This window comes from Vigna umbellata, chromosome 4 (genome assembly GCF_029865625.1).
Source record: "Vigna umbellata cultivar VRB3 chromosome 4, Vumbellata_1.0, whole genome shotgun sequence".
Lineage (NCBI taxonomy): Eukaryota > Viridiplantae > Streptophyta > Magnoliopsida > Fabales > Fabaceae > Vigna > Vigna umbellata.
In genome coordinates, this window is record NC_142168.1 from 36,696,170 (window position 1) to 36,716,127 (window position 19,958).

At 35.2% G+C, this 19,958-nt stretch overlaps 2 protein-coding genes and 1 pseudogene across 2 annotated transcripts; 2 read left to right on the forward strand and 1 right to left on the reverse strand.

The window, feature by feature from the left end:
* The first annotated feature begins 526 nt into the window (after positions 1–526).
* LOC124831451 (pectate lyase pseudogene) lies at positions 527–2,249 on the forward strand (annotated as a pseudogene).
* A 9,886-nt stretch (positions 2,250–12,135) lies between these two features.
* On the forward strand, positions 12,136–15,014 carry LOC124831884 (putative auxin efflux carrier component 8). The gene is made up of 6 exons (XM_047306012.2): positions 12,136–12,866; positions 13,610–13,784; positions 14,061–14,146; positions 14,254–14,411; positions 14,591–14,667; positions 14,746–15,014. Exons 1-6 carry the CDS (start codon positions 12,347–12,349, stop codon positions 14,816–14,818), a joined length of 1,089 nt encoding a protein of 362 aa, XP_047161968.1. The 5' UTR covers positions 12,136–12,346; the 3' UTR covers positions 14,819–15,014.
* A 2,393-nt stretch (positions 15,015–17,407) lies between these two features.
* LOC124831790 (uncharacterized) lies at positions 17,408–19,733 on the reverse strand. The gene has a single exon (XM_047305909.2). The coding sequence runs from the start codon at positions 19,646–19,648 to the stop codon at positions 17,603–17,605; it is 2,046 nt and encodes a 681-aa protein (XP_047161865.1). The 5' UTR covers positions 19,649–19,733; the 3' UTR covers positions 17,408–17,602.
* Positions 19,734–19,958: the final 225 nt, after the last annotated feature.

The following is a 19,958-nucleotide window of genomic DNA, read 5'->3' on the forward strand; positions in this document are numbered from 1 at the left end:
CAGTCAGCCACTTGAACGTCCGTCCTGGAGGGGGACGGACGTCTATATATATTAAACGTCCCTCCCCCTCCAGGACGGACGTTCAAGAGACTGACAGAGTAGTAACTTTAAAATTTTATCACTAATAATTAATATTTAAATTTATTCCACTAATATTATTTATCTAATCTAAAAACAACGATTGAAATTAAATAATAATAATAATAATAACAAGAATTATTTTTACCTTCTTATAAAATAAAACTTCTCTATGCATATTTTAATGTTTTAATATGGTTGATAAGAATAGATTAAATTAATTTAGTATAATAGTGATGAAAAATAAGATATAATGGTTTTTTGTTTTTCAAATATAAAAATAGCATAATTTTGTAGGCGAGACTTAACAGAACTATTTTTGCATGCCACATTTTTTGTTCTAAATTTGGAATCATACACAACATAGAAGGGTTACCGTTGTTTTGTGAAGAAGTTGTGTGCTATAAAAGGGATGAACTCACGAACCAATATGCCACAAGCCAAACACTTATCTCTTCTCTACTCTAACTGGCACAGGCTTGCCAAGGTCTTTGTTGGGTTCTTTGAGATCTCCCAAGACCTTGGACAACCTTGTCACACAAAACCAGAAAAAGGAAAAACATCAACAGAGGAAAACAATAAACATGGGAGGAAGTAGTGCAAAGGTTGTCTTCACCCTGTTGGTCACTCTGGCCATCACCATCCCATGCCTTGAGGCTGGCATTGCTAAATACGACGACTTTCTCAAAGCTCAAGCTGAAGAAGCCCACGAAATCGCTCTCCAGTCCTATGTGCCAACTCCTGAATTGGTCACCGGTGAGCTCAATTACCACGTTCATCGTGCCTTGAAAAACAGAACAAGGAGGGGACTGAATGAGGCCAAGAACCCTGTTGGAGGGCGCTGTGACAGCAGCAACCCCATTGACAATTGCTGGAGGTGCAACAAAGACTGGGCCAACGACAGGTATCGGTTGGCCAGATGCGGAAAAGGGTTCGGAAGACGCGCAGTGGGTGGGCTCGGTGGACCCATTTACGTTGTCACCGATAACTCCGACGAGGACATGGTCAACCCTAAGCCAGGAACCCTTCGATATGCCGTCACCCAAAAGGGTCCACTTTGGATCATCTTCCAACGCAGCATGATCATCACTCTGAAGCAGGAGCTTCTCATTTCCTCCGACAAGACCATCGACGGTCGTGGTGCCAACGTTCAGATCAAGGACGGTGGTGGCCTCACCATACAGTTCGCGAACAACGTCATCATCCACGGAATTCGCGTTAAGAACATTGTGCCTAAGGAGGGTGGCATGATCAGGGACTCCTACAACCACGTTGGACTGAGAACGAGGAGTGATGGTGATGCCATCTCCCTATTCGGAGCCTCCAACGTGTGGATCGATCATGTTTCTCTCTCTAACGCTGCCGATGGACTGATCGATGTGATCCAAGGCTCCACAGCCATCACCATCTCCAACTGCCACATGACCAGACACAACGATGTGATGTTGTTCGGTGCGACTGACTCGTACACGGAGGACAAGATCATGCAGATAACAGTGGCATTCAACCATTTCGGGCAGGGACTGATCCAGAGGATGCCAAGGTGCAGATGGGGATTCTTCCACGTTCTTAACAACGATTACACTCACTGGATGATGTACGCCATTGGTGGAAGCGCAGGGCCTACTATTCTTAGCCAAGGAAACCGTTTCATTGCTCCCAACAACGACGCTGCAAAGGAGGTCACACACAGAATTGCTACACCAGACGTCTGGAAGAACTGGCAGTGGCAATCCGACATGGACCTTCTCATGAACGGTGCCACTTTCAACACTTCCGGTGCTCCCATCAAGATTACACACAAGAAGGGTCTCATCATGAAGCCAAGAGATGGCACTCATGTCAGCAGACTCACACGCCATGCTGGCGCTCTCAACTGCTTTGTTGGTTTGCCTTGCTAGGAATATATATTTATATCTATACATCAATAGATATACACACATGTGTATGTATATACGTACGTGTGTGTGTTCAGTTTTTCTTTGTTATGCTTACTGAGACATCACATAAGATGTATGGTTTGTGCGCTTTTAGATGGAGGATGAGTAGACTTGAGTCTTATGCAACAGGCATTGTTGTTTGAGCTTGTGAGAGAGAATAAAGTACTTCTTGGGGGTTCAAATTGCAAATAATAAAGTTCCAAGTTACTTATCACCTTTTTGGGGATTCATTGTAACTTCTGTCCTCTCTTGTTCATCAATATATTTTATCACCCTCATTAGGGGTATCTTTTTAATATAATCCTCTTGCTTAATATAATCGTATTTACTATTATATATATGTTATACACTAGTATCTGTTAGCTTCTTCAATTTATAATACTAGTTCAAGATTAAAATATATACAAAATGTCAGGTCTCGGAAATGACGTGCGTTCGGTGGAGTTTGCTGTCACTCGGAGAGCGCGACACTTCAACAACGGACGCCAGGTGTCATGGCGAGAGGAGTCAGGAATTAGTAGTGGAAAGCACGTGTCGACCAGAGAGAGGACGTTCGTTCGGCGCTGGAAGCAAAACAGTCATTCTCAGAAAAACGCTTCTCCCTCTCTGCATGCACACTCCTTCCATGTTTCTGAAGAAACCCTTTCTCTCCTTCTTCTGTCTACGACTTCTCCACCTTCTCTCTAAGAACACAACCACTTCCTCTTCTCCGATCAGTATTCCGGTATCATAGAAGGACTCACGGTGACAAGAGCTTCCAGAGAAACCGTTCGGTTTGTGAAGCTGGATTGGTAAGTCTTTCCCTGCTCTCTGTCGTTCGTTTTCCAAGCATGCAACTCAGTTCTGAGTTCGTACCTTGATCACCATTCTTAAAATGAGTAGATCTGATGGTGTCGGGGTTCACTTGTTGTAGTTGGGATTAACGAGCGTTGACGGTAGGAGAACCTGTAGTAGAGAAGTTGTGTTTCTGCGTTTGGGAACGTTCGGTAACCTTTAGAGATAAGGGAAGCTTATTTAATTTAATTGATACTTGTATGTTGTATGAGCGTCCGTTATTGACTTAATGCATGAGGTATATGCTGGTTGTTATGTATGATGATGGTTGATATGTATGATTGTGAATATGGATAATTATTGTGGAGTATGAATTGTTAATATGAATCCTATAAAGTATATGAATTGATAATTGATATGAAGTTATAAGATATGAACTGTGTGATAAATGTTGAGTTAGAAATAGATGAAAAATTTAATATGAAATTCTTTCTAAGAAATTGTACGCTCGTCATCGAACGGTCTTTTACTGTTCGGTTTCCCTAGTAAACTGTTAAAAATGGAATTCTTTCATTTGGAAAGAACTCTAGTCGAGAACGAACGTCATCATGTGAAAATACTATGATTGAGCGTTCGGATTAACACAGTCGTACCCTGATATTTGAAACAAAGCATAATATATATATCTTGTACTTTAAGAATAAGTAACGTTTGGTCTTACACCTAGCGTTTGTAATAAGTAACGTTCGGTCTTATACCTAGCGTTGTAATAAGTAACGCTCTGTCCCACACCTAGCGTCCGTCCTATGTAGTGCTCGGTCCTATACCAAGCGCTCGTACTATTGTATAATCACCCTTGATAAAATAGCGTTCGTCCAACTTTAGTAATATTTTCTTTTACCATGTTCGGTCATTTACTAACATTGGATTTCCGTAAGTGAACTATTCTAAATATAATTCTTAACATCTCAATTCTTTTTCTTGTATTGGATTCGGCCTAGGGGTCTCCATACTCGACTTAATTCTTAAGTATTGGTTTGAACTCAAGAGAGTTAGTTCATTTAACTGACTCACATGGTAATTACCATTCGTCACAGATTGCCTAGTTTAATCAGTCCACTTCTCAAATCTAAAAGTAATTCTCTTGGTCTTATCCTGTTCCGAACGGAAGAATCATTGGTCGTATCATTGACGTTCGTCCTCGTTCTGAAAAGGGTTGAACGTTCGTTATTTTAGGTCTTTGTAACTAATGATGAAAATGAGAATAAAGTAAAAGATTATAAAGGGTGAACATTATATGTGATGAATATACGATTATGGATTTTGAACGAGCGTTCCAGGGAGGAACGACTCATGTATTGAATATTGGAATTGGTAAAGTATGACTGTGGTTATGCTAATGCTGGCAGTTCATCCTGATGTTCCGTGAGTACTCGTCCTCACGTAGAGGGGGTAGGTCATGTGTGGGAACGGCAGGAGGTCCTAGTCCTTAGGGGTACTTTGGATAGGGCTAACCTCGGGTGGCAGCTGTTGAGTGTATCCCAGTTACTACGTCACCCGGGTGCAAGAGCGCCTGTAGCTACACAGATTCATACAGTCCGGACGGTCCGTCTAGAGATAGTGTTCGTATGTTTATATATATATATATATATATATATATATATATGTATATTGAACTAGATTCATGTGTGGTTTGGAATGTTTACTTTATCTGTTGATGTGTGAATTAAATTACATAAGCTTACCTTGTGTTTTTTCTTGTGTTGTCTCTCGTCCTTGTACATTTGTCCTGTCTTTGCAATGATCATCCGTGTGGATGTGAGCAGAAGGTGAGGCATTACTAGAAGACGTTATTGAACTTGGTGGACATTGAAGTTAAGGCCGAGCCTTAGGTCGTTCAGCTGATTTTTTTTTAATTTTAGTGTTTTGTAGTGGTCGTTCGGTATTGTAAGTTTGTAAACCGTTCGATCCTGCCTCCTTTTCTTATTCGATTATATTGAAATCAACTCTATACTTATTGTCGTTCGATTTTTGAACGATGATTTTAGTGTAAGACTGCACTACTTGATTATACAATGTAATTAATTCTAATTGATGGTTATTACTGTATGTTGGATGTTACACAAAATATCTTCTTTGCTAATTAAAAGATAATTAATTTATCGGAGTTTCATAACAGGAATTGAACATATAACATAATCTCCATTATATAATAAGATAATAGGTAATTGTTATATTGAATTTCACCAAATATTTTGGATCCATGTCTGGAAAATTATATTAAAAAAGTGAAATTAAATTTCTAGTAAATAAAAATGATTTTGGGTAGTATTATTATATTTTTTTGTGAATTATTTAAAGAGACTTTTATTATATAAGGTTTGAAATGTAAACTAAATTAATAACTTCTCACCGTAACTACGAGGAAGGAATAAGTAAAAGTGATTCCAGCTTATAGTTTCAAGTAATCTCACTTACAAACTTCAAAGCAAGTTTGATTAAGAAGAATAGGAGAAAATATAGTATCACTTCATAAATCTCTAAACCCGTCTGTTTAAGTTTTTTTAGAGTTTAGACACATTGACAAAATCTTTAAATAATGATTAATTTTAGTGATTAAAAATAATTAGTGACTATAGTTACTAATTTATATATTAATTTATAGATTAAAAATTATTGCTAACTAAAGCAGTTTCTATTATGAATAAAAAATGATAATTAGTTTCTAAATTAGTAACTAAAATAGTTTTTATTATGAATAAGTATTTCAATTGGTCACTATAACATTAACTATCAATATTTTGGTTATCAAAGAAAATGATCTTGAAATTAATCCTTAATTAAAAAATTAGTCTTTGAATATAATTTTTAATTACTAAAATTGATCGTTATTTAATAATTTTGTAGTAATGAGACTAGTCTTCAAAGTTTTATATAAATTATTTTTTTTACCCTTTTCAATAATTAATTATCTAGATCAGAAGTAAATTTATCAATCACGGTATAGAAACACATTAAATGGAGCACTTAGGAAAGTTAAACCGAAATATTAATTGATATGGATTGCAATTTCTCAAAATTCATTCTCGATTCGAATTTTGGAAAAATTTTAAATCTTGTATTTATAACATCTACTAAAATAAAATCCCACATAATTAATACTTAAAAATAGATAATTTAATATATAGAAGAATATATATTATAGTTATCCAAGCACTAGTGCAAAAATTGATAATAACGTTTTTGTCTTTGGCAGAGTAATAAATGAAGTGGTAACAATAGAGTAATCAAGAAAAAATGTTAACGATAAATTTACAAATGATCGTTGTTATATGTGTAAATTGAAAAACAACAATGATTAATAGAGACATTGTCGTTATATATTCTTCACAAAGAAATCATAATTATATAGTTTAAGAGATATATAATGACATTTTGTCATTATATATCTTTCTAGGGTTAAAGAGTTAAACATTTTCATTTGTCTACGAATGCACAATATTTTCTTTCTAGTTTTCGTCGTTGGTGCATAGTGTTTTCCAACCACCCTTGATTGTTTTGGAAGCTTTTTTGGGTCTTTCGTCTTGGAGCATCCTTCCTTGTTTGATGTGAAAAGTTGTAAATATTTGCTAAGTCAACTCCCTAAGTTGACTCATAGGTAGAGCCTCTTGTGGTTGACTTTAGTTAACATCCACCTAAACCACCTTAGGAAGCAAGGCAATGACTTGATTGGTTCTCCTTTGGTGGAGAGTAGTGGCCAAGTGTCCTTCTCCTAATGGAGATGATTTCCTCTTAGTAGTGGCTATATGTCATTCTACTAATGGATTATAGTAACCACATGTCCTCCTCTTAGTGGATATGATTTTTAGCCTTGTTACCCAAGCAAAGTTAATGTTTTTAAGGTTTTGCTTCTACACTTAAACTTATAAAGGTGTCTCACCCATGTAAATTCACTTTGAGATTAATATTGTTATACAGTCAAATTATTGTGCCATCATACCTATCTCTAAAGTGATGGCTAGAACATCCCATGTGGTCTTTTCTAGCCTCCTTCCTTGAGAATTAGCATGACCTCTTTTAAGAGCTATCAAACACCATCATACCTTCACTCCAACACCAAAACCAAGAGCCATTAGCCTCTAAATTCCATTACTTCCATACATCAAATCTTTATTGTCTCATCTTCATGCTTTGGTGCTACTTAGCTTGAGGAGGAGACTATAAAAGATTGAGAGGAAAAAAGAATAAACTAACTTAACAATAATGTACATTGTTTATATAGATTTATTTCATATATATTTATTCTTTTCAAACGATCGATTGAAAAAGCACAATGACTTCATATCAAATATTCAAAATTTTGTTATATTATATAACTTGTATCAATACACTTTTAGTTACATAAATATTAACAATTTTCCAAATTAAGTTTGTCATCCACATTATCTATAAAAAATTTAACTCATTCGAACCTTCTTCTTTTCTAAATTTCCTTCACATAAATCTCTAAATCACAATTAATAATAGTTACAAAACTTATCCATTTTAACTTTACATGTGTATTCATAAAAAGATCTTACTTAGTGAACAATATAGATACTCGACACCAAGAGCACATATTGATTCATTTGATTATGTTAGTGCTAAGTAATTTAGTCATGTCCCTACCCGATCCAATAGACATACTAAATAGCACGATCCAAAAAGAATCATTATGTATTTTCATTTTGAAACAACCTAAACCTACATCTATTGGAACGATATCCACATATCATAACTAATCTCAATAGTTTGGTATTATGGTTATTATTTATGACGATGTATCATTATGTTATTATTAACTACACTTAAGGTGAATATTATTTCAATGATAACATAGGTCCATGGTCCATATTGATCTTATAAACATAGTATATGAAAAGGAATACTTACTCAATAGTCACTCATGCTTACAACTATATTCATAAATTCAAACTCTCTTATTGGCTTGAATGTCGGAGAGTGTTTTGAAGGTAAATTCCCCCCCCCCCCCCCATACACACACATACACACACATACACACACATACACACACCCCTACCTTGAACACCAAGGTTCTCAAACGAACCATAGATTCCTTAAATTCTCCATTAAGGATGACTAAACATTTCCCTCAAACCTCGACGGAGGGGCTTATTTTCTTATCATGCCTTCCACATCACTTAGAAATCGAGATTAAAAGTAATTTAAATATTTCTTTCAAAGCGAACAATACATCATATATGAAATGATTAACCCTAATGATGTCACTCGACCGAATTGAAATCAAAATAAGTTATATCTCATTGACGACCGAAACCAAAAGTACGTAAGGAACCATTAAAATGTAAGTCATATTAAATTAAGTATAATATACCTTAATCAATTAATTATCTTTGTGCCAAAGAAGATGAAGGGAATTGACCTTTTCTAGAACTCATATCGTTAAGACAAATACAAGTATAAATAAAGCTATCATCAATAAAGATAATAAAGAAAGATTAATTTGAGTATCGAAATACCTCCGAAAAAACCAATCAAAAGCAAATTAGAAAAAACTTGAAGAAAACCAAAAAGAAAGCAACCAATAGAATAAAAGACATACAAGATGCTTATAGGGTCTCTTAATCCTAATGAGAACACTTAGAAACTACAATTTCTTTTTTCTTTTCTTTTTGTTTACCTCAACTTCAGTTAGTCACATTATCCAAATCCTACAAATAACACCCATGTGATAAATTTTAAGATAAAAAAAAAAGTTGTTCCTTGAAATAGGATAATGAACTAAGAGTTAGATAAACCAACAAAAATGGGTTTTATATACACCATGTAGAAATAAACAATACAGGTAATTAAAAAAAATGAATACTATATGTTGAAAAAAATAAGAAAAAATCCCCACCACAGAACCGAGAATCTCATTTGCCCTCTATGTGACCCTTATTTGGTAAAAATATTGGATATAAAATGAAGCATGAAGCAAGTAGAATCTGAATGTCCCTACATGACACCCCAATTGGAAAACATTTAAAAGGGTTATTAAATATTGTTCTCCTCTTACATGACATTTTATGCAAACGTCATTCCAAAAATTACAAAAGTCTTCTTCATCTTTGGGAAAATCATTGTTGTCTTCTTAAGATTCTTTCTTATCTCTAGTGTCCATCAACTTCTTCCTTAATTTTTTTTTTTTGAACTCAAAAACTCAATTGTTAAATGTCGTTGCACCACAACACAATTTTACTTTTTTTTTTTCTTATTATGTGTGTGCCAATTAACTAGCACAAGTAGATGTATGTGGTGGAATCATTATGTGGAACATGGCTTGAGGTGGATTTTTTGCACCACTTAACACCTTCATTAATATTTCCCTGCCAACTAAAAAAACTATAAGGGTCAAAATTAGTATGACTTTATAAATATTAAGAAAATTAAATTACCATGATTAAGAAAATAATTAAATAAAAAGTTATGTCAAATCGATATATATACATATATATAAAGAAGTTATGATTTCTTTTTAGAAGAAAGAGGGTTTTTTATATGAGCTGCAAACAAAAAAATATCTCTTAAGAAAAAGTGATGCAAAAATAAATCAAAGTTCCTAACTTTTAAGCTTTTAAATAGGGAAAGGAATGTTATTTTGTGGTTTGATGAATCTCCCAAAGCCTAAATATATTGGAAAAAGAGAAAATAAAAAAATAGGCAAAGAAAAAGAAGGCAAAGCCTTGCATTTACTTACTTCTTTAACACAGAATCGCGAGAAAAATGGCTTTTAATTAATTAAATCGCTTTTAAAAGACTAAATATTTTAGCATTCATAATCTAAGTGGTAGGGTTATAGTCAAAAGCCTCTCATGCAGAATATAAAAAGCACAAGGGTATAACATATGTTTTTTCTAATTATTAAATTATAAATATGTGACTAAATTTTTTTGAAATTAAATAATTATGAATATAATATAAAAATATAATAAAATCTTTGTATGATAAAAATTTGAAATCCAGCAAAAGATCTTAAAATGAAGACATTTAATAGTATAATAGTTGGTAAAATTTATAATTCATTCAACACACATTTATAAATTTAGCTAAAATAAAAGTTAGTCATATGGAGAAAAGGAGTTTATATATAAACATACCATTCTTCTTTATTCTTCTTTCAACACTATATATATTTATCCATATTATGAGTTTGAATTTTCTATTGAATTTTCAATACTGTTTTTCTGATGAGTGTTTAAAATATACTGATATATATATATATATATATATATATATATATATATATATATATATATATATATATATATATATACTATTCTTGGTATAAATATATGCATATAATAGTACTTAAGTTGATTATCATTATGTACTCTTTTTCTTTGTTTTGAGACTCTATTTTTCAATTTAAAACTGAAAAGGTGTTAAATGAAATATTTTATAAGCAAAATAAAACTTTATTGGAAACATTAAAGCCTGCAAATGTGGATTAATGGTGAAGTTGTGATTTGTGTGGCTCATAAGCATTCTGATAAGAACTTTGTGTAGACAATAAGTTTTCTTTCCTCTGAGGATTTATGCCCTCAGACAAATCTGCAAGGGTGCAACATTGAAGAATCCTCCAAGATATGCATGAAAAAACTTGTTGGCAACATTTTAGCAAAAAGGGTATTCTCATATACTGATAGTTCCTCCATTGTTGTTCATTATCTGTGATATCATTATATGGAAAGTGATGAACTGTTACAGAAAAACCTTTGATGGATAGAGAAGTAAAGAAAGAGGTGATGGCTCTTTTTGTGGCGAAATAAAAGCTCACTCTGAAAAGCAAATTGCCTGCTGGAACACATATTCTTACACTTTTCATCAAAATTGGGAAATTATTCTTCTTCACATTGTTCTGAACCAACTCTTTCTTTCATTACTTCACTCACAATTCACTTCTTTATTCTTCTCTGCATTCAAAACTTTCTTTTTATAGAAGATAAATGGATATCATGGCACATGAATATTTTGAGTAAGTCGTCTACACATTATCATTCAATCGTAAATTGTTAACATATCACAAATTTGTCAACTTTTATCATAATTATTTGAAGAGTTATATCAATAATATTGACAAAAATATAATCATTAAACTTGCATACTTTGAAAAAAGAATTTGCACCTTCATTTATTTTATATCCTATATTGACCAACTTACTTTTTTTCATGTCATTTCAGTATTAATAATTTAAAAATTCACAATTTAATCTAATTAAATTTATTTTCACTCAAATGAACCTTAGATTTAATGTTTTCATTCAAGATATCATTAAAAAACTATTTAAACATTTAAAATATGACAAAGAAGAGGAACATTAGTAAGGATTGGATCAAAATTACATATTTTCTTATCTAAAATAAGAAGACTATACTATAACAGAAAAAGGGGTACAATGATTCTGGTAAAATCATTTATCACTGAATAAGGACTAAAACTTTTTATATAATTTTTTGGAAGAAAGAAAGAACAAAATTAAGGGATCAGGATTTTGCCATCAATCTAACTAGGATTTATGAACTTTGGGTGAGCATGGAATTGTAAATCTTTGCAAATTTGTAAGCCACCTTTGCAAAAAGAATCTATGAATCCAAAGACATGTCAAGATCAAAATCAGAATCTATCTTCTTTAGCTCGTGTGAACATAAATGCCCTCACTTTTATTTATTGGTTATTATTCTTTTTCATTGCATTATTACAAAATCATTATATCCCCAAAAAAATCAATTAGATTCTCTATACAGCAGGGTTAAACACAGATTTCTGCAGCATAAAATATATGCAACAATCTATTTGTTAATTACAAATTGAAAAAATTAATTCCAATTTGAAGAAATACTATAAAAGAATTCGTGTAGCATAGAACATCATACCAAGGATGTTTATTGCAAAACGAGGAGAGACATGTACAAAAGGAAATTAATTATTCCACTATGGAAAATGTTGACTAAAATCTATATTACAGAATCTAGCAGAGCCGACTTAAAGATGAAAACTTCAGCAGTTTCCATTGTCGTAGAATCTATACTATAAGAAGATGAATTTTGTGACAAAACTGTCAAAATTAGTGACAAAAACTAACAGAAAAACCAATTTGGTCTAACAGAGAGACACTGTAAAAGATGAAAGTGGAAGTTTTTATGCTGAAGGACTGAAAAGGATGATGGAACCAAGATTGTATTTTAGTGCTGCAAAAATGAATGATAGATGAATTGACATAAATGAAATGAGTGTATGAGAAAAGGGTTATATATTTGGTTGAGAAAAGCATGAGGGCATGGGGAGAAGAATAGAGAGAGAATAGAGAAAAGGGTGATAGGTCACTGTGAAGAAGCATCTTGTAAAATAGATTATTCTATGCTACTCCTAGTGAGATTATTCTATCCTAGTAATTGAAAAATCAGCAAAGTAGCCTAAAAAGCATGTAGGATAGCATATTATAAGCTGTAGATCATGTCCTAAATCTTTCAACAGTTGTTAGTTAGGCATCATGATTTCCTTAGCAGATGTCTACCATGTTGTCACTGCCACTGTCCCATTATATGTGACCATGGTTCTAGCCTACATCTCAGTCAAGTGGTGGAAGCTCTTCACCCCAGAACAATGTTCAGGCATAAACAAATTTGTGGCCAATTTCTCAGTCCCTATTCTGTCATTCCAAGTCATTTCATCCAACAACATTTACAAAATGAGCCTCAAACTGGTTTATGCAGACTGTGTTCAGAAATTGCTTGCATTCCTGATCTTCACAGCAATCATTAAGATCAAGGGCAGGGGGGGTTTGAAGTGGATCATAACTGGTCTCTCACTCTCAACACTTCCCAACACTTTGATCCTTGGAATTCCTCTCATGAAGGCCATGTACAGAGATGAAGCTTCTCTTCTCCTGCCACAGGTTATTTTCCTCCAGAGCATGGTCTGGTACAATCTCTTGTTGTTTCTTCATGAGTTGGATGCTGCAATTCCTGCAAGGACCATGCCTGTTGTTGCACCACCATCACAAGACTCAGGTGAACATTTACATTTTCTTGAGGGAAAGAGGATTCTGTAGTATGCTAAGAATGGAATATAAAAAGGGATGAGAAAAATGGACAGGTTCTTGAACAAATGTATATAGCTCTCTTTAAATTCTTCATTTTTTTTTCTCCTTCCAATTTTCCTGCATGTATTTATAAATTCTTCATTGTTTAATCACTTGATGTCTTATATTATATACAGGTATTTATAAATTATTCTTTTTCAGTCAACTGAAGTAATCCATGACAATCAAAGTGGGGCCTGAACCTATTTTAAATTTCTCTTTTTTTTTCTATTCTTTTCTTTCTTTCTCTCCTCAATCAGATTCCATTTGAATACCTATTCCTCTAAAATGTAATTAAAAGTTGACAAACTATCATACTGTCAATGCATCAAATTAGTTGGACTGTGTTCTGTCATTGAAGTGTCTGAGCTTCATGTTGATAGTGTTGTCTTCATATTTGACATTCACCTTAATACGCTAATAACTTATGACTGCATTTTTAACTCTTTGGATAAGAGTGTTTTTGTCACAAAGAAAATCATTTCACCTTTGCAATTTGTGATTAAAGGTGTTTATTATCTTAAAAGACAAATAATGCACCATAGAGTGATTATATGGAACAAAATTTAGATACAAGCTTTGCTGTAAAAAGCATTATCTTGGTTTTAGTACATTGCTTTTGAAAATGGGTTTATTTATGTATGTTGTTCCATTCTTGGTTTCTGCATGAAGGAGAATCTGAGACTTCTCAGGAGATACAATCAAAAGAAGAAGAAGAAGAAGAACATAGAACACAGAGCAAAACGAGGATGTTGATCATTCTTATGAAAGTGGGGAATAAATTAATCATTAATCCTAATACCTATGCAACTTTCATAGGTCTTATTTGGGCAAGCATACATTTCAGGTAAGCACACTAAGAAGTCCAATTCACATTGCTAGAATAGAAATCATTAAGACTAACTAATTAACAATGTAAATTTCTTACATTTTCATCCATTCAGCAATTTCCATGGTAAATTTATTCCTTTTTACAATAAATATCTTAAAAGTAATATGAATAATGGTTTCTGATTTGTAGACAATATTCCAATATTATACTAATAATGCATAGAAAACAAACTCTTTTATAACTGCATACAATTTAGGAAGAACTAATGATGATTACACAAATCTATTGCAGGTGGGGAGTGGATATGCCAGATGTTGTTAACCAGTCAATAGAAATATTGGCCAGTGGAGGTCTAGGCATGGCAACTTTCAGCTTAGGTAAGAGAAAGTAGATCAATGGATTCCTGTTATGAACTGATGAAATAACAAATCAAGAGTTGGATAATGAAGCCTTGTTCCTCATTCCTTGAATGAAATTTCAACAGGTCTATTTATGGCATCAAACAACAGAATCATAGCATGTGGGCCAAGGATGACAATGGTGGCAATGGGCCTGAAATTTCTTGTTGGGCCTGCTATAATGGCTGTAGCCTCCATTGTGATTGGATTAAGAGATAGAATGCTCAAAGTGGCAATCATTCAGGTGATCATTACTTTCTTTTCTGTACTCTTTATCAGAGAAAATTTTATAGTGGTACTTAAACTCCTTTGACAGTGAATACTATCAATTAACTTGAATAGTCATCTCTTATTTTCATAAAAGAAATGTAAAGTTAAGAAAATAAAAATAATCACTAATATGAAATGGTTTTGTATGTGCAGGCAGCTCTACCCCAAGGAATTGTTCCTTTTGTTTTTGCTAGAGAGTATAATGTCCACCCAGGAATTTTAAGCACAGGGTCAGTAAAACTTCTTAGCATATTTCTTTGACAACCTTTGCATATATATGACAACACCTGTTGCTGTTTTGGTCACAGGGTCTTGCTAGGAATGCTCATGGCCTTGCCTGTGGCATTGACCTACTATGTCCTCTTGTCACTCTGCTTCTGATAGACTATGTCAAGTATATATATATATTATATACCAGAAACAATGACAGAAGAGTTTGCATTGGTGTAAAACCAACAGCTTAAACATAGTTGTATATTGTCAGTATTGATTCATATATAGTTAGAGAGAAAAAAAAAACAAGATATGTTTATCACAAATTGCATGAGTAGAGAAAAAAAAAATATATTTTGCATCAGTTGGTTCAACAAAGAAATAAAGCATGATTGTGCTTTCATCATCTTAAAAATTCAAATACCAAGAAATTAGATATACTGTAATTAAGGTTTTGAAGTATCTAAAAATGATGAAGTGACTTGTCCAGAACGTTTGAAGTAGACTTAGGATTATTCTTTTGATGGATTGAAGTCTAGGTTCGGTTGAAATTAAGTGACACTAAAGTGTGACTGAGATGGCTGTAAAAAGCACTATGACCCTCAAGAATACTAGAATTATGAAGCTAAGTGATGATGTATTATGCTACATTAACTTGACTATATACAAAAAAATCAGAAATTAAATTGAATTTCCTAATACGTGCCTTAAATTTTATGTGAATAATATATTCTATTAATCCAATCATGATTCACTATTTGTCGATGTTAGTGTTCTTGCAAGGGTTGTTGACTAGGTGTTAATCTCTGAATATTTGTAATGCGATTTTCTGCTATCCTAACATTGGCGTAGTTGCTATATGGATTGGACTCTTTTCGCAACGTGTCCGAAGAACGTAAAACAAATAACCTTTAAACAATACATGCGATGAGTTTTAGGAATCAAATTCTGCAATTACTCAATATATAACACGTGTGAAAAGTGGTGAGAAAAAGTTAGAGACGAATTTTTTTACAAAATCTTAATGGAATAAAATCCAAAGTTGACTAAGTTAGAAATTTGGAATGAAAATGTCCTATAGTTTGGAGGTGCGATGAAGATGTGAAGGTAAACTCAAGTATAGAAGTGATTACTTTTAACAAAAGATAACGAGCAAAATACACCTAATGGCATCTACCTTTCTACCTTCTGTAAATTCAAAATGAATAGTGCTATCATGCAATCCTCTCCACTCGCGAATCACATTGTTGGTGATAGTTTCCACGTGTATATATGATTTCGCTTATTGGTAAATTTCAGTGGGAGTAGTGTTGTATGAAACACTATAGGAAGAGAAGTTTATAATAAATTTATTGTAAATTTTCCAATTGTATTCAACTTCTGAAAAAAGTAAGAAAATTAAAAGACAACAATCAGGCTTACATTTAAATTTCATTAACTTATAAAATTAGTGCCAAATATACGGGTTATAAAAACCAAAAAAACATGGAAACAGTTCTTCTCATTTTCTTCAAGCGTTCTGTTGAGGGGTTAGGTAACAATTTTGTTTTTAAAAATATGCTCATAAGACAGCCAGTTCCAATATATTTTGGAGAAAAATTTAATTTAAAATAAAAAAAATCTAAACAGTAAATAAACAAGGTGTCCTACACTTTCATACAATTTTCCCTTATTGGAACAAATGCAATGAGCCATTCATATATTTAAGAAAGATAAATAAAATCACTGTTCCCATTGCGTCAAAGCTTGCGGCCTGACCAACCTGGGACCAATCCTCAACTTGATCAGTTATTTTTTTTTTTGTATTTATGACATTTAATAACTTGATAAATGCATATAAACAACACCTATATAAAATATGAACAACTTTGTTCTCTTAGTAGTAACTTCCTTTTGTACAATGTCCGTCCGGATTCTATAACTTCTATAAAACCATTTTTCCACCAGTTTGTTATTCAGTTATTATGAGAAGTTAGGAATGTGATAAACAATTTATATATGAATAACACTACACTAAATCATCTGTACATTTCTAACATTTACAAGTAATAATAACTCACAAGTACCGTGCACCATGTGCATAAATTCAAAATAGAAGCAGTTAGGTTCATCAAAACACTGATCAAATGAAATGGATCACTCCTCAATTCTGCACTGGCATAACAAAATTCAATCTATTAATCCAAAGTTAAAAACCAAACATCAAGTACGAATTTTGAATTTGTGAAATTCAGGTAATCATTCATTAGATCACTGATATACACGGTACTTTCTAAGCAACAGCTAGCCAAAATTCTTATCACTAACACATCAGTAACAATATAAATTTCTCCAGAATATGCAACATCAATTAACACTTGACAACTCGAAAGCAAAAGACACGTTGCAAGCAAGAGGGTGATCAACAGCAGCATGGACAGTATTTGGGGTACTGCGGTCAGATGGTTGCTAACACTAGTCTAGCATGAACCAAGGAACGAAAAAGCATAAGATTATAAAATTGATGCAGTTTTACTTCAAGAAATAAAGGGTTTTTCTTTCATGTACCTTGTTACGAACTACAAAAGGCTGTTTCACTGGCTCTGTCTTAGATAGATATCCTCGTCCATTTTTTCTTCTGGCTCCTATTTCTCTTAAATTCTGCAGATTTAATTCTAGGATGTCTAATCTACTTATGTTCTGTTAATACCCATATCAGTGATATGCTATATAGCAATGATCAACTAGTGTCACAGTACTGAAAAGGAAGAGGGAAGATGAACCCAAGAAAACAATACCGATCACAGCACGAAAAAAGTTGGAAAACGTATGGTTGAACTGGGAGTAAATAGTTTAAGAATCTAAATACTTAACCCATCAGCATATCTCTCTTGTACAATGAATACATGTTCTGTTTTTTGTGTTTTCTTAAAATCATACAAACTTCCGTTCTGTCCTCCTCTAGCAAGAGCATCAAAATTGCTTCCTTTTGTTCCTGAAAAGTTTGTCCCGTCTTGCATAAACATAAGAGAGAGCAAGGAAAGCGGACGCAGAAACTGACACGGAACCCCATGGAAAGGGAGGATCGTCGAAGCACTCAAGGGAGGCCTCTATTTCCTGCGAGGCGTGATAGACGATGGAATGAATGGCATATAGATCATGATCAGAAGACCTCAAGTAAAACAGAGCCTTCTCAAAATCCAAATGCGACATCGCAGAAACAGCCTTGTTCAGCTTGTACTTGAAAAAGTTCCACCTCTGGACAAACTCCACATGCTGCTTCTGCTTCAGCAGATTCTTTGCCCCACCATGAGTCTCGACGCTCTGAAGAACATCAATCGCACTGGTTATGCTGTAATTCAGCGACGTCAACAGAACATTCCTCCTGGCAGCATCCTTCTGCACAAAGGACAAACTCAACATCTCAGAAAATGGTCCAAAAGGCGTCTGCCCCATACTCCATGTATAATCCACCAAAGTCTCATTATGCTGAGGGCTCCAATTCAAATGCGTCGGCGACACCCCCCACATGCTCTGCAGAATCGACCCAACAATCGGGCGCTCAAGCTCCCTGGTCTGCGTGAACACATGCCTTCCATTGCAACTATAATCACTCACAGTCTGCGTGTTCTTCGTCCTAACTGCAATCACCATGTCCTTAAACGCCACCGACTGATGATACCGGTCGAGCAGCAACAACGAAGTGTAATCCAAGTCAAAAACATACACAGGCACAACCCTACCAAAATCCTCCTCCGGCACGCCAGCCAGCTTCCTCAACTCATCACCAGAATCTAACAAAATCTGGTGCAACCGTTTCGAATCCAAATACTCACTCACAATCAAAGTATAATTATCAAACAAAAACCTAGAGGTATACGAATTAATCGACCTCGCTATAGCAAACGAGCAAATCGAACACTCTGAAAACCTAATTCCATAATTCTTAAAACTCAACCTCTGATCTCCTAACAGCAATCCATTATTGCTGTTATCAGTCTCAAACCTAAAGCTCTTCTCGATCAATTTCCAATCGAGGCCGGAGCTACCCGTGCTATCGAAATCGCTGTGGATGTGGATGAACTGGACGGTGAGGGAATTCTCGAACGGAACAGGTATCCGGAGGGAGGGAGCGAGGAAGACATTGTAGGCGCTCCAGATAAGGGAGGCGAGGTCGGCGGCGAAGGCCTTGCTGGATTTGGGACGGCCGTGGACAGCGGCGAGGGGGTGGAACTCGCCGCGGGGGATGACGCCATCACCGGAGATTGCGGGGCCGTAGTCAACCGGACCGGCGCGGAGGTCGATCCAGAAGTAGCGATCTCCGGAGGTGAAGAAGGTGCCGGAGCATTTGGTGAAGGCGGGGGAGGATTCTCCGGGGGAGTAGGTGTAGGCGTAGGGTTTGGGATCGGATAGGGGAGGGAGATTGAGGAGGTAGAGGTGGACGTGGTTAGGGTTAGGGTTGGGGTTTTGTTTGCGGAAGTGATCTTGGATGATGTCGTCGACGGTGGAGTGGGGGATGGTGAGGAGAGGGGAACGGAGAGAGGAAGGGGTGGAGCGAATGCTTGAGGTTAGGGTTTGGGTGAGGAGAGAGGAAAGTGAGGAGAGGGATCGGGAGGGGGTTATGTCGAGGTGGAGGGTATGGGAGAGGAAGAGGGAGTGGGAGAGGGGGTGGGAGTCGAAGGGGGTGATGACTTGGAAGGCGGTGGGGGCGGCAGCGGAGAGGAAGTCGGAGAGGAGGGAGTGGGCGTCGGGGGGGAAGTCGCCGAGGAGGTGGAGGGTGAGGGAGATGGGGAGGGAGAGGGAGAGGAGGGAGGAGGGGGAGATGTCGGAGAGGAGGGATAGAGGGCTTTTTATGGAGGAAGGCAGGGAGAGGAAGGAGTCGTTCGAAGCATGAGGGTCGCTGCGGGATTGCTGGCTGAGGAAAGAGTCTAGGCCGATGATTGGTGCGGCGGAGGACGCAGTCGCCAGAACCACCACCACGCACAGCGCCCAGAGGCCGACGGCGGAGGAGGGCCACATGGTACCGTGGAGGACGGCAGAGTCAGAAGTGTGGACTTTCACTGCTCCATTTTGGGAGCGACTGGGAAGAATGACTGAAGGTAGTAGTCTGATGGAGAGACAGAATTTAGTATTAATTGAATTTCTTATTAGTTTTTTTCTGGTTTAGAAAATACATTTTTTTTAAATAATTGGACTGGTGTGTTTTTAATTCTCTAAAATATTTTCAAAATTACTTTTTAACGTGATGGGAAAATGAGATTCCATTTGATAAAGTGTTGCCATTTAATCACATTTTTTTTATTCGTACAATTTGAAGACTAAAGTTTAT